This window comes from Notothenia rossii, assembly GCF_949606895.1.
Source record: "Notothenia rossii genome assembly, chromosome: 8".
In the NCBI taxonomy this organism is placed as follows: Eukaryota; Metazoa; Chordata; class Actinopteri; order Perciformes; family Nototheniidae; genus Notothenia; species Notothenia rossii.
Window position 1 is genome coordinate 29,715,933 of NC_136906.1, and position 14,157 is coordinate 29,730,089.

Genomic DNA, 14,157 nt, shown 5'->3' on the forward strand with positions numbered 1-14,157 from the left:
ACCCTGTCAAAAGGTCAGCAGTAAATGTGGTCGGAGTTGAAATATTGGAACTTTGAGCGGAGTGTTGGGCGGCCATTTTCCAACGTGAGTCGCCCGCGGGGCATGTTCTACAAATAGCTCACCAAGCAAATCCAAAATGTAATAAATACACAAAACAAAAAAGGAAATGTAATTAAAAGAATCTACCCACTCTTAAAAAAACACTCTTAAAAAATAATAATCTAGATGCTTCAGTAATGAACAATTACAGGCCCATATCAAACCTGCCATTTCTAGGTAAAATCATTGAAAAAGTAGTTTTTCAACAGTTGAGTAACTTCTTGCATTTAAATAACTTTTTCGATGTGTTCCAGTCAGGCTTTCGTCCAAACCACAGCACTGAGACTACTCTTGTAAAGGTCTTCAATGACATCCACTTAAACACAGACAGTGGCAGAACTTCAGTGTTAGTATTATTAGATCTCAGTGCTGCGTTTGACACTGTTGACCACAACATATTACTAGACCGACTGGAAAACTAGGTGGGACTTTCGGAAACAGTTCTACATTGGTTTGAATCCTACTTAAAGGACCGAAACAACTTTGTTTCTATAGGTAACTACACATCTGAGTTGAAAAATATGACATTTGGGGTACCTCAAGGCTCCATCTTTGGGCCTCTTCTCTTTAAGGTCTACATCCTACCACTGGCTCAGATAGTGAAGAACAACAAAATAAGTTACCATAGCTGTGCGGATGACACACACATTTATGTAACAATTTCACCAGGAGACTATTCTCCAATTCAAACACTGAGTAAGTGCATTGAACAAATCAATGACTGGATGTGTCAGAACTTTCTCCAATTAAACAAAGATAAAACTGAGGTAATGGTTTTTGGAGCCAAGGCAGAACGTATAAAAGTTAGCGCTGAACTTCAGTCTGTAATGTTCAAAACAACAGATAAAGCCAGACATCTAGGTGTAGTCATGGACTCTGACCTGAGTTTTCAACAGTAACATTAAAACAGTTACTAAATCAGCCTACTATCACCTAAAGAACACATCTAGGATTAAAAGACTAATGTCACAGCAGGATTTGGAAAAACTTGTCCATGCTTTTATCTTCAGTAGACTGGACTACTGCAATGGTGTCTTCACAGGTCTCACTAAAAAATCTATTAGAACGCTGCAGCTGATTCAGAAAGCTGCTGCTCGATTCTTCACTAACACTAAGAAAGTGGATCACATCAATCCTGTTCTGAAGTCTTTACACTGGCTTCCTGTCTGTCAAAGAATAGATTTCAAAATACTGCTGCTGGTTTATAAAGCACTGAATGATTTAGGCCCAAAATACATTTCTGACCTCCTGCTAAATTATGAACCATCCAGATCTCTCAGGTCTTCAAGGACGTGTCAGCTTCCTGTCCCCAGAGTCAGAACTAAACATGGTAAAGCAGCGTTCTGTTATTATGCTCCAAATATCTGGAACAAACTCCCAGAAACCTGCAGGTCCGCTGCAACTCTGACTACTTTTAAATCCGGGCTGAAGACTTTTCTCTTTGTCGCTGCTTTTAATTGAACTATTCATATCTGTAACTTTTATCCATGTATTTTTTCTTTTAATGTTTATTTTATTAACTTTTCTTTTTAATGACTGATTTTGAATGCCATTTTCTTCATGTCTTTCATTTTTTGTAAAGCACTTTGAATTGCCTTGTGTTGAAAAGTGCTATATAAACAAACTTGCCTTGCCTTACCCTATACATAAACGAAACCTCAATCATAGCGAACTCTATCTACTTACTACAACTCTATATCTATCTAACACCCCTCCTCCCCCCAACCCACAATGAATATCGACCAATCACGTTCTTGCTTGATTTGCGGGACCAGCGTAGCAGTCGGGAAGAAAAGCAATGTGGAGCGGCAGCTCCCCACTTCATAAGGAGTGTGACCGTGATTTTCCTTCTGGCAGAATCTACACATCAGCCCCATTGAACAGCCTAGTCATGCCAGCTATACAACACACGAGGGGCAGAGTTTTACTCTGCGTGTGTTGCAACTTGCATATATATTTATTACACTTGACACACACACACGCATGGCGTAATTTCCACTGGGGACAGGAGGGGCATGTCCCCCCCACTTTTCGAAATCCCGTTTGTGTCCCCCCACTTTACACATATGTTTTTTTTATTATTTTTTTTACGCAAGCCGTCAGCCTCTGTGAGTGACAGAGAGAGAGCTAGGGAGAGCACACCTTTATCTACAGTGGGGCAAAAAAGTATTTAGTCAGCCACCAATCATTTTGACCCCACGGGGTGAGATCTTGCGTGGAGCCCCAGATCGAGGGAGATTATCAGTGGTCTTGTATGTCTTCCATTTTCTAATAAACTTTTATACTGATAACGAGTTCAAACAGGTGCCATTAATACAGTTAACAATTGGAGGACAGAGGAGGCTCTTAAAGAAGAAGTTACAGGTCTGTGAGAGCCAGAAATCTTGCTTGTTTGTAGGTAACCAAATACTTATTTTCCACCATAATTTGCAAATAAATCTTTAAAAATCAAAAAAACCCGTGATTTTCTGGCAAAACATTTTTTTCTCATTTTGTCTCTCATAGTTGAGGTATACCGAGGATGAAAATGACAGGCCTCTCTCATCTTTTTAAGTGGGAGAACTTGCACAATTGGTGGCTGACTAAATACTTTTTTGCCCCACTGTAAATCTATTCTAGTAGACCTCAACAATGGAATTATGCTCAGTGGAAATGGCCATGAAATGGGACCTTTAATGTCAAGCACTGTTATACGTTCGGTATTTTTTCCGTATATTTGTAATTACCTTTTATTCTGTTTCCTTTTTGCAGGCAAATGAAAATCTCAACATTGAATCCAAATGCAAAAGAATTTCAACCCATAAAAGTTAATACAGTCCAGGTTAGTTTGTAACGCACACAGAACCACTCAAACCAAACCAAATGCTTAATATTTTCCTAACAATATTTATTTCTTGGTGTTGTGACAGAAGCCTGCACCGACCCCCACCCCTCCTCGGCCGACCCCTCCCAGCCCCTCTCTGATTCTGGCCCCCCAAGGACAGCCAGGGGGAGGCGCCATCTACAACACCCCCCCGGGACACTACCTGTCCTACATGTCCCCCCTGCACATCCAAGGACACCAGATCCAGGTCTGAACCCTCCTTTAGTGTCATATACAAAATATCAGTGTTCATTTTGTAATAGTGACTGTCTCACTGCAGGTAATCCCACTTATTACATGGATACAACATATTGATTTAAAAAGGATTTCATGAAGATTGTAGATTGTATTCCTTTCGCTAAGAGAAATGGTCTTTCAGAATTTACTGCGTAGCTCAGTGATTTAGCAAGTTTAGCAATTTCTACTTTATTAAACTTTGAAAACAAATCATCGTCTCCCAGCACTCATGCTGTGTAACTGTCTAAGCTCTTCCCTTACATTCTGCCCGGCAGCTGTCCAACATTTTATTTTCCATTAACCAGTCTGTAAACACTGCCAGAGCACATAGCGTGTTCCCTTCGATGTTTACTTCCTGTCTGCCTTGTTCTGCTGATGTACAGTGGGGCAAAAAAGTTTTTAGTCAGCCACCAATTGTGCAAGTTCTCCCACTTAAAAAGATGAGAGAGGCCTGTCATTTTCATCCTAGGTATACCTCAACTATGAGAGACGAAAATGAGAAGAAAAAAATCCAGAAAATCACATTGTCTGATTTTTAAAGAATTTATTTGCAAATTATGGTGGAAAATAAGTATTTGGTCACCTACAAACAAACAAGATTTCTGGCTCTCACAGACCTGTAACTTCTTCTTTAAGAGCCTCCTCTGTCCTCCACTTGATAACTGTATTAATGGCACCTGTTTGAACTCGTTATCAGTATAAAAGACACCTGTCCACAACCTCAAACAGTCATACTCCAAACTCCACTATGGCCAAGACCAAAGAGCTGTCAAAGGACACCAGAAACAAAATTGTAGACCTGCACCAGACTGGGAAGACTGAATCTGCAATAGGTAAGCAGCTTCGTAAGAAGCATTTCAAGGTCCTGGAGTGGCCTAGCCAGTCTCCAGATCTCAACCCCATAGAAAATCTTTGGAGGGAGTTGAAAGTCCATGTTGCCCAACGACAGCCCCAAAACATCACTGCTCTTGAGGAGATCTGCATGGAGGAATGGGCCAAAATACCAGCAACAGTGTGTGAAAACCTTGTGAAGACTTACAGAAAACGTTTGACCTCTGTCATTGCCAACAAAGGGTATATAACAAAGTATTGAGATGAACTTTTGTTATTGACCAAATACTTATTTTCCACCATAATTTGCAAATAAATTCTTTAAAAATCACACAATGTAATTTTCTGATTTTTTTTTTCTCATTTTGTCTCTCATAGTTGAGGTATACCTAGGAGGAAAATGTCTACATTTATGCTTAACCTCTTCAGCCCTGAGCCTGTTTTTCAGGTTTCAGGCTCGAAAATGCCACTAACACAGCAAAGACTATATCTTCACTTCTAAAAGGGGTAAATTAATAATCTTTTCTGTCAAAGCAAGGTTACATCTGTGAGTTGGATGTAGAAGTGTCAGAATCAATATAGATGTTTTTATTTTAAAGTAAATTCAGATGGAACATAGTAAAAACATGTCAATTCTAATGTCCGCCTAAAAAAAACCCATTACTTATAGTGAAAACCGCCCTTGAATGATGGGTTAGTAGACTAAAAGATGTAGGAATCCAAACTATAACATATAAGTACCCTGTATCAAGATTGATGCAAAACAAGTGAAGTTTGACCTTTTTAGAGAGGTTTAGAAAAATAAAGTCCAGGCGGACTCACCTCTGGGTAATTTGGGAACCATCAGTTCCATTTGACCCTTTTCACTGTAAAAATCATTTTATTACTTTGAATTATGACTATAGGTATTCATTCCATCCAAATACAACTGTTGTGAAAAAAAAACATACTCTGTTATCCTCTTAGGCCCCACAATGCTAACAGTGAACCTCTGGATTAGCCCAGAGCAAAAAATGCTAACCTATTACTGCACCGAAAATCACTCCTAGCTCCCTTATTACTTATCCTAGCTGCACATCCAACACATCGTTTATGATCGTAAAGACACAGAATCTAACGGTGCCCACCTCAACACTGAAAGATACAAACTCGCGACGTTATCAACAAAAACGTACATCAAAACAAGTGGCGCTAGGTAGCCCACAATGCTAACATGGCTTACCTTCTTCTTTGTCTGGTCTAAACTGGTCTTCAATGGCATTAAAACGATAACAACGATGATGTAGTTAATCCATAGGTTAATATCCAATGTGGCTGTGTCCCCTTTGAAATGTTCTGATAATCTATAAGCAATAAAACTGTAATTCCGTTATCTGCTGTCCGCTCTGTGCTCCGTGCGCTCTGGGTCCTGCAATTCCTGCTTCCTTACGTAGTAAACAATAAGTAAATTCTGCTGCGTAAAGTGCTTACGCTAGCTGGCATTCTTTATACTTTACGCAGGACCATATCTCTGGAACCCATTGGTCGATTTGGGTGATTTACACCTTTTTCTTAACCATTACATCTGTCGCGTTCACACCAAAAAGAGCCGGAACTAAAATTAGTTCATGAGAACCTTTTTACCCCCTTTTCCCTGCTAGAGAGCAGGGACTCTCATGCGGCTCTCTTGTGAGAAAAGAGCTATATTTCTGATTGGCTGGGCGGATTGCAAACCACGCCCCGTAAAACAAAAAAAAAGTGTTGTGAAGCCACTATTTCATTATCCTCGCATTAGCATTATTAGCATTAGCCCAGCGCAGAAACGCAGAGAGACTAACTTATGGCAACACAAACTAAAACATGGGAGCGGTGGAGATGAGGAGGTGTCGGCGTTCTGGCGATTTACTCGGAAGGCTTCAGTAGAAGCTGCTGGGAGTCCCAGCAGCTTCTACTGAAGCCAGTCCCCAACTCCGGGGACTTCCGGCCGGGGATTTTGGGCGGCAGTATACGCCGTGAAGTTGTTTGCGGCCTGCCAGTAAACCCAAAGCAGAAGAAGAAGAAGAAGTGACGTCAGCGGCTTCATTTGCCTAATCCACCCCCAGGGATTTATTCCGGTGTGAACGCGATCTGTACTTAGTTCATCAGAACTAAAGAGTTCTGATGAAATAAGTTCTCATGAACCTTTGTGGGAAAAGTACTGCGGTGTGAAAGCGCCTATCCAATAGAATCGATGATCAGTTCCCAAATCCACGTAAACATTACCATTGCGGACGTAATAGAGAAGCAAACTAAGCACATCTGAAAGTACAAGCCTGGACGGCAAAACTTTATACCCAGTATATTGCCATAAATATGATGGTGGATTATCAGTAAAAATGTCTACGTGACACAAAGACATTGGATTAACCTTGAGCGGCGTTTTTATTCCGTTGAACACAAATTTTGATCACAAATCAAAAAAGGTAAGACGTAATTATTGTAATATTTTTGAAACCGGATGTTGTTTACTCCCTCTTTTCTGAATGATAGCTCCCGAATTCGGGGTCGTACAGTGATGACATTACATGTGTGGATTCTGTGGAGTCTCAGCTTTAATCGGATATCTTGTTTGTGCAGTAATGATAAGTAATAAGGACATTGCTACCGTGAGTGCTGTGCAAAAGTCCGTTAGCATTAGTTAGCATTTTTTCGCTCCATGCTAATTCAAAGGCTTGGTATTACTCATGTGTTTCTTTTAGCTAAAAATGCGCCGAAGGTAGTGTGGAGTTGCATTAGGTAACGTTTATCAGGAAACCGTATTACATCTCTCTCCCCACCTCCTTCCCTGCTCTCTCTCTCCCCTCCGGTACAGCACCATAAGGTAGTGTGGATTTGCATTAGGTAACGCGAGATATAGCCTGATATATGATAGTTAACTTTACAATGTTGTGATGTGACGTTAGCTAACATTCTGTAGCTAACGCCGATCACTCACCAAGATAGCTGCCCAGTTCTCCACTGGTTCTCCTATAACCACAGCTCAATTTCTCTCCGATGGCCGTTATTTCTTCTAATCCTTGGCTGCTCCTGGTCTCTTGGACGCCTAGCAGGCTCATAATTATAAGTTTGTGGTCCGTCATATGCATTCGAATATACATGTTCAACTTCTTCTGTGTCGAAACTAGCATTGGGATCCATGTTTATTAATACGTTACACACCCCCTTGTTTCCCCTTTGTTACGTCACACGCAGGAGGTCACGTGGGGAGGCTTTTTTGATGCGGAAGTAAAAATGTCTTACAAAAACAACGCCAGATGTCACTAGTGTATATTTATTAGGGCCGGGACTCGATTAAAAAAATTAATCTAATTAATTAGAGGCATTGTAATTAATGAATCGAAATTAATCGCATTTTTAATCACATATAAATATTTAACCTGAGAACAGTGAGAAGCAATTTTTTTCACATGGATTTTAGCATACCATTGAATAATGACTGAATACATAAGCTTATGCAACAAAACATTGTTAATTTTTTTCAAGGTGGTACTTAACCAAGACCAACAGAAAAGTGCAATTTTTGCCATAAAGTGTAGCAATAGCATATTTAGGAATATAGTACATTTCAGAGATTCAGGTAGCCTATAGGTAGGTAGACCTTCTGTAAACTATAACACTTTGTTTTTTAAGTAAAACACAATACTTTCAAGTACATTCAGAACATTGGAAACCCTGACTATTAGAAAGCATCTCTCTGTTGCTTCAGAGGCCATAACAGACTTTGTTGATTTACCAACAGTTGATTTAAAAAATCTAATCAATTTCAGTCCAACTCTCTCAATAACCTTGGCCAAAACAATAAACAGTTCAACATAAAGTGCCAGTTGCACCAACAACGTAATAAATAGTTCAACATAAAGTGTACCATTTAAAATAAAATAAAAAAGTGCCAGTGATTGACCTCAATCCCTCATATTCTTCCAATATCCTGATGAAAAATAAAATCTCTGTTGCATAGGCCACTGTTAGATCAACGCGAATTGGGTGTGGGTCCTTGTACTCCGAGTCGGGCTAACGTCCACGCTAGCTTCCACGCTAGCTGCTATATGTTTTGCATTGAGGTGATACTTGAGGCTTGGTGTGCTGCGGTGATATGCGAATTCCTTTTTGCATAATTTGCAAACAACCGTGCTCTTATTGACGCTTCCATCCGTCCGTTTTTTAAAACAAAATGTCCCATCCACGGGGCCAACCAAAGCGGTCTCATCAGCTTCTTCGTTCATGTTTGACTATTGTTCACTGTGGTTTGTTGTTGTCTGAATTCATGAACGTTAGTTGGTGTTCTAGTATAATCGGTACCCCTGAAACTCATCCAGTGAGAAACGTTCCGCGGTGCAAAAATAAGTGCGATTAAAATGCCTTAATTTTTGTGTAATTAATTAATCTTAATTAACGCGTCAAAGTCCCGGCCCTAATATTTATGTATATTTTTTGGAAAATCTAGTGTATACATCATTTTCCTACACATTTATTTACAGCTGTCTTTAACCTGGAAGTTGCACTTTAAACCTTTTTACTTCTCTTGTTCTCTTTTTCTTTCTTTTCTAGGTACAGCTTAGCCATAATGAATCCAAATGTGTGTGATCTCTAGATTCATAAAAATGAATATTTCAAAAGTGTTCCATGTTGTCTTCTGATGGTGTAACAAATACAAATGTGTTTTTTTGCCACAACTGACATTGTTAATTTGACCGGACTTCTTTCTGTGGATTGATATGATTGTGCGATCAAAGCGTCCTTAGCGGTCTGTTATACACAAATAACAGACCAATCAGAACTGAGTACTCACCTGAGCCTTGTGATTTCTCATTAGTCAGGTTGCAGCAGTGATTCATTTCAGAGGATACTTTTCACTGATGTGATTTCAAATGTGTCCTCCTCTCCTCCTCAGGCTCCTCAGATGTATCAGTACACCATCAACCAGGGCAAATACCCCAGAGCCAAAGGTAAACGCTGCACATGTGAATCCATTGTATTACTAATATATATCTATAATATATAACTGTTGGGTTGGATGTCTGAAATAGACTGTGGTTAACCTAAGCTTAAGAGATTTGACCATTTTGTTCTACGTCATCATTAAAGTCCGTAATTAGCCGATTGTGGAATTTTGAAGCTTTTATGTGTCTTTAAAATTGGCGGTTGCTAACAAGTGTCTAAATGAAACCTCCTTAAGGCCTCACTGCAATTAGCCTTAGCGGCGGTGAAGTGAAACCATGTGTAGTTTGTTTACAGCCTAATAGCTATTTAATACAACAATCTTAAAAGTGGTGTTGGAATGAGAAGAAGAAAATCGGTTTATATAAGAAACGTCACCAAATGAAATAAGATCAAGTCTAATAATAGGAAGAACTTATTTCTAATATATTCTTGACAGTACTGTGACTCATAGCTACGAGCGTGTTGTTCTGTTCTCAGGCCCGGTGGTGGGCCAGCGTCCGGATCACCACCCCTCCTCCACCTCCCCCATGATCTCCGCTGCAGCCTCAGCAGCAGGACCCCCACTGGTGGCCTCACCGTACCCCCAGTCCTACCTGCAGTACGGTCAGATGATCCAGACCCTGCCCCCCCATTTCCATGGACAGGTGCGCTCAATAATCAGCCTTTTAATCATAAAGTGAAAAGAGACCCACGGTGAGGGTTTTTATTATTACTGTGGAACAGGAGACGGCAGAGAGCGTTCTTACTTTTTAAAGCAAACTCAAAACCCTCCTTTTTAATATTGCTTTTAACTGAGTTGTATTTTATTATGATTTATTTTATTGTTATTTATTTTTTAAATATATGGTATTAAGTCATATTTGTTCATCACAAAGCTATGTGTTACCTGGGAAGGGGGTGCTAGTATTGTTTTTAAAACTTTATTTACATGTTTTAATTTTTCTTCTGTGTTTTTTGTCATTACCAGCCAGTTTACTCGATGCTTCCGGGGGGAGCAAGGATGCTGACATCAGGGGCCCCCCCTCAGCAGATGGGGCCTCCTGGGGGCCAGTACCCCGGCCAGGCTGAGAGCCTGCAGGGGCAACAGCAGGCCATGTATGGTAAGCAGAATTATACTTGATTAATTATACAAACACTAGAATGATGTTTGAGATGTACTGTCTGTAATGAGAGGCTCAGCAGATCAGGGATCAGTAGCTGCTTCTTAAGGAGTGTCAAAGTAAATTCCTCTGTTTTTGTTTTTGTCTCTCAGCTCAGTCGTTCTCTCACCACTCGGGCGCCATGCATCACCCTCAGCCCTCCAGCACCCCCACTGGGAACCAGCCCCCGCCCCAGCACTCAGCCCCCAGTCCAGGACACAATCAGGTAACGCTGCACCCACATTCATAGGGACCAACAGCAAGACGAGGACATTTAATTCAACTTTTCAGGCAACATTTTACAATCATAAAACAAAGAACAATACTGTTTTGCACTTTTTGAAACTAATTTATTTCGTCACAATGCTTTTTTGGCGTTTGAGTTGCAAGAAGCACATTTTTCGGAGAATTTGATGGAAAAAAGTGTAAATAAAATATAAATTCTATTATAATAATTTATAATTAAATAAGTAAATATATATACATATTAATTACTTAGTCGTTATTTTTGAAATAATGAGACTTTATTTGTATTTAGTATTTCAAATAATGCATTACTAAAATAATGACTTGGAATTTAAAATATTAAAATATGGGAAAACATAAATAAAGCTGTAGTTTCAGTTTGTTGTCTTTTAATGGCTGAAATGAGCTTCCATAGGATTAAGATAACTTGCAAAATAGGGAAATAATGGGAGACTATTCTTCAAAAGTGCAGCATAAACATGTCTTTTTGTGTGATGCCCTTATGAGCAATCGTCTCCTCCTGGTTTGATTAGTCTTGCTTTTTAAATGTTTTCTTAAACTGTGTTTCCCCTCAGTCGAGTCAGGCTGGCCCTCAGCCTCAGAACATGTTCCACACTGGAGGTCTGTCGGCCCCCACCCCTCCTAACATGCAGCCGGGCCACAGCTCCCCCCAGGCCTCCTACGCCATGCAAGGCTACAGCCTACCCACCCACCAGGCTCTGCCCCACGGCTTCCCCTCCATCAGCCAGCTCACACAGGTCAGTGAGAGGGAGGGACTCGAGTCTGTGTGAGGGTCACAACTCTCTCTTTATACCTTTAGTTCACTACATTTAAAACATTAATTTTGCACTTTGTACTCCACTACATGAATCTGACTGCTTTATATTTTCTCACAGTTTTACATCCCCTTCCTTTATCAGTATTGATACAAATAAATCAATGAAGGGGGAAATTAAGGAAACATATATATATATATATATATATATATGAGAATGATTCCAAAGATACATAAAAAAAAGTAAGACAGAAATATCAATCTTATTATTATTACTTTTAAGTACTCACACAGTACTAAATTTTACTGTACAATAAAAACAATTCTTCAGTAAGGTTTTGAACTTGTAGTGTAGTATCTTACAGTATGGTAGTAGTATTTTTACTGCAGTAAACAGTCTCAATACTTCTTCCCTGACGTTAACCTTTAATCTCAGTTCCTCACATAGCGTCCTTTTTGTCCACCCCAGGCTCATGTAGCAGGAGGCATGGCGGGCCCCCACCACTCTGCTGGCCACGGCCTGCCGCCCGTCATGCTGCACTACGTCTCCCCTCAGCAGGGCGGGGGCTCCAACCCCCAGCACGGCCCCCAACAGGGGGCCCCACAGCACTTCTACATCGGACACCCCCAAGGTAAAAAGTCCCCACCTGAACCAGAGCAGTTTGTGATTTTGTTCTGAAATGTTCTGCAACGCCTGGTGATTATGACGATATGTTGGGGGGAAATTGTGCGTATTTTCTTATTCATTTATTTCTATACCTTCACTTTTCTTACTTTATTGGCATTTATATGACATAATATTTAATACGTAGAATATGATTAGTTTTTATGACATATTTGAAATATTTCATGGTGATATTTCTGACTTTTTTAAAATAAATTAAATTAATTTAAATACTTTACTACTTTTTGAATTTGAAAGGTCATTGTATAGTATGAATTTGACTAAAGTAACATCTTTTTTAAATCTTTATTTATATCCATTATGATTTAATTAATTATTATGTAACATTTATAGTTTGTTTTACACTATTATTTGGTTTTTATTTGAACAGATAAGTGTAATGCAAATAGAAAATGTTGTCATGTTTTGGAAGATGATTAAAAACCAACAAAAGAATGGAATATATAAATGTTCTGTTGTGTCTCCAGCTGTCCAGGTGCAGGCTCACCCCTCCCAGCAGCTGTCCTTCCACCCCTCTGCAAACTGAAGCCCTCCCTCACCGCTGGATTCAGGAGGAAGAAGAAACCCCCCCCACCCCCAAAAAAATATCCCCAAGCAACTTGTAACATTCCCACCTCCTGACACCAAATTAACACTATCATTTTTACCCACCTCATCTTTTAGACATGAAGACGTTTCTGGATTTTTAAGTGTAAATACAGACTGTTTTCACTCGGAGCTGGACTGAAGACGGTAACTAGTGGAATCATTTAGACTGACAACAGTGGAAACAGCCCCCCCCCCCACACACCTCCTCTGTCCTTTTACAGAAGAAACCAGTTCATTAATAATAAAACCACTGAAAAAAATCGTTTCCTTTAAGTTATTTTATAGTTGAAACAAATAAACTGCCCTCCGGTCTGTTAAATGTGGAGCTGCAGCCACTTAGTGTAGCATGAGGACTGGAAACAGCTAACAAGGGTCTGCCGTCTGCTTTAATTTGCATGGCTTTTTTATCATTTCTTTCACTTTATTGACCTACTTTAATATGACCTTTTTATGACATACTATACTTGTATGACTTTTATTTTAGTATGTGTTTTTTCTCAGAATGTTAAAATATTATACTATGTAATTTTTCTACTATTTTCAACATACTACCATATGGTTTTCTATCAAAATCTCGACATACTATACACATTTTTTCCCCTCTCAAAATATCAACATACTATGTTGTTTTTTTCTAAAAATGTCAACATTACTATAAGTAAGGGAAACTTCTGCAGCAATGGAGAGTCAGGACTCAGAGAGACACGAGGAGATTTGGAGCTTTGATCTCAAACACTGATGTTTATTACAAGTATCGGCCGGAGAATTCATATCACAAGTCACAGCAGCCAGAGGTTCTGACAGCACGGGTGGGTTGCCACATCAATTCTGCCCAGCCTCTCTCTCGGTAGACCTTTTAACTAGTTTACAGAGAGTTAATCAACAGCTGGGAAAACTGGAGATATCCCCAACATCTGGAGACACTGAATCACTTGCCTGACCCTTAGGCTCTGTGACCGAGAGTTGACCGGTCATAAAACTGAGAATGAGTGCAGCAGCACATTCCTTAAAGGAGATAACGAGTCAGGGTTGGTAACAAACGTCAACAGGCGAAAAGATTAAATATCTTAGGGGTAAGACAGAATTATTCCCTCACACTATACAATGTTGTTTTGGGGAAAAATACATCGTATGGTATGTCGAATTTTGTAAAAAAATAAAAGACAGCATGTTGCATGAAAATCTGCAAAGAAATGGCATGTCAACAATGTGCAAGAAAATAGCAAAATAATGTATTTAGAAATATGGGAATGAGAAAAAAACAACCTAGTATTACGAACATATACAAATAAAACTACACAGTTTTTCGAAATTCAGAAAAAAAACGACATAGTAGGCAACATAGTAGTATGTTGAAAATATAAAAGAAAATTACATGGTATAGTACAGGGGTAGCCAACACGGTGCCCACGGGCACTTAGTCGCCCGCAGGGGCAACGGGGCATGTTCTACAAATAGCTCACCAAGCAAATCCAAAATGTAAAAAATACACAAAACAAGAAAGTAAATGTAATTAAAAGAATCTACCCTATGCATAAACGAAACCTCAATCATAGCGAACTCTATGTACGTACTACAACTCTATATCTAACACTCCTCCTCCCCCCACCCCCCCACAATGAATATCGACCAATCACGTTCTTGCTTGATTTGCGGGACCAGCGTAGCAGTCTGGAAGAAAAGCAAATTGGAGGGGCAGCTCCCCGCTTCATAAGGAGTGTGACCAGAGGCGCGG

General features: G+C 39.7%; 1 protein-coding gene across 7 annotated transcripts in view; it reads left to right on the forward strand.

Moving 5' to 3' along the window:
• atxn2l (ataxin 2-like) overlaps window positions 1-12,621 on the forward strand; it is a 39,282-nt gene extending 26,661 nt beyond the window's left edge. For all 7 annotated transcript variants that reach the window (XM_079644912.1, XM_079644911.1, XM_079644913.1 and 4 more), the window contains 9 exons: window positions 2,851-2,920; window positions 3,009-3,170; window positions 8,940-8,994; window positions 9,467-9,633; window positions 9,957-10,089; window positions 10,242-10,354; window positions 10,950-11,132; window positions 11,619-11,781; window positions 12,302-12,621. In XM_079644912.1, coding sequence (XP_079501038.1) covers window positions 2,851-2,920; window positions 3,009-3,170; window positions 8,940-8,994; window positions 9,467-9,633; window positions 9,957-10,089; window positions 10,242-10,354; window positions 10,950-11,132; window positions 11,619-11,781; window positions 12,302-12,360 — 1,105 coding nt within the window. In that variant the 3' untranslated portion in view covers window positions 12,361-12,621. The remainder of the gene's footprint in view (window positions 1-2,850; window positions 2,921-3,008; window positions 3,171-8,939; window positions 8,995-9,466; window positions 9,634-9,956; window positions 10,090-10,241; window positions 10,355-10,949; window positions 11,133-11,618; window positions 11,782-12,301) is intronic.
• The last annotated feature ends 1,536 nt before the right edge of the window (window positions 12,622-14,157 follow it).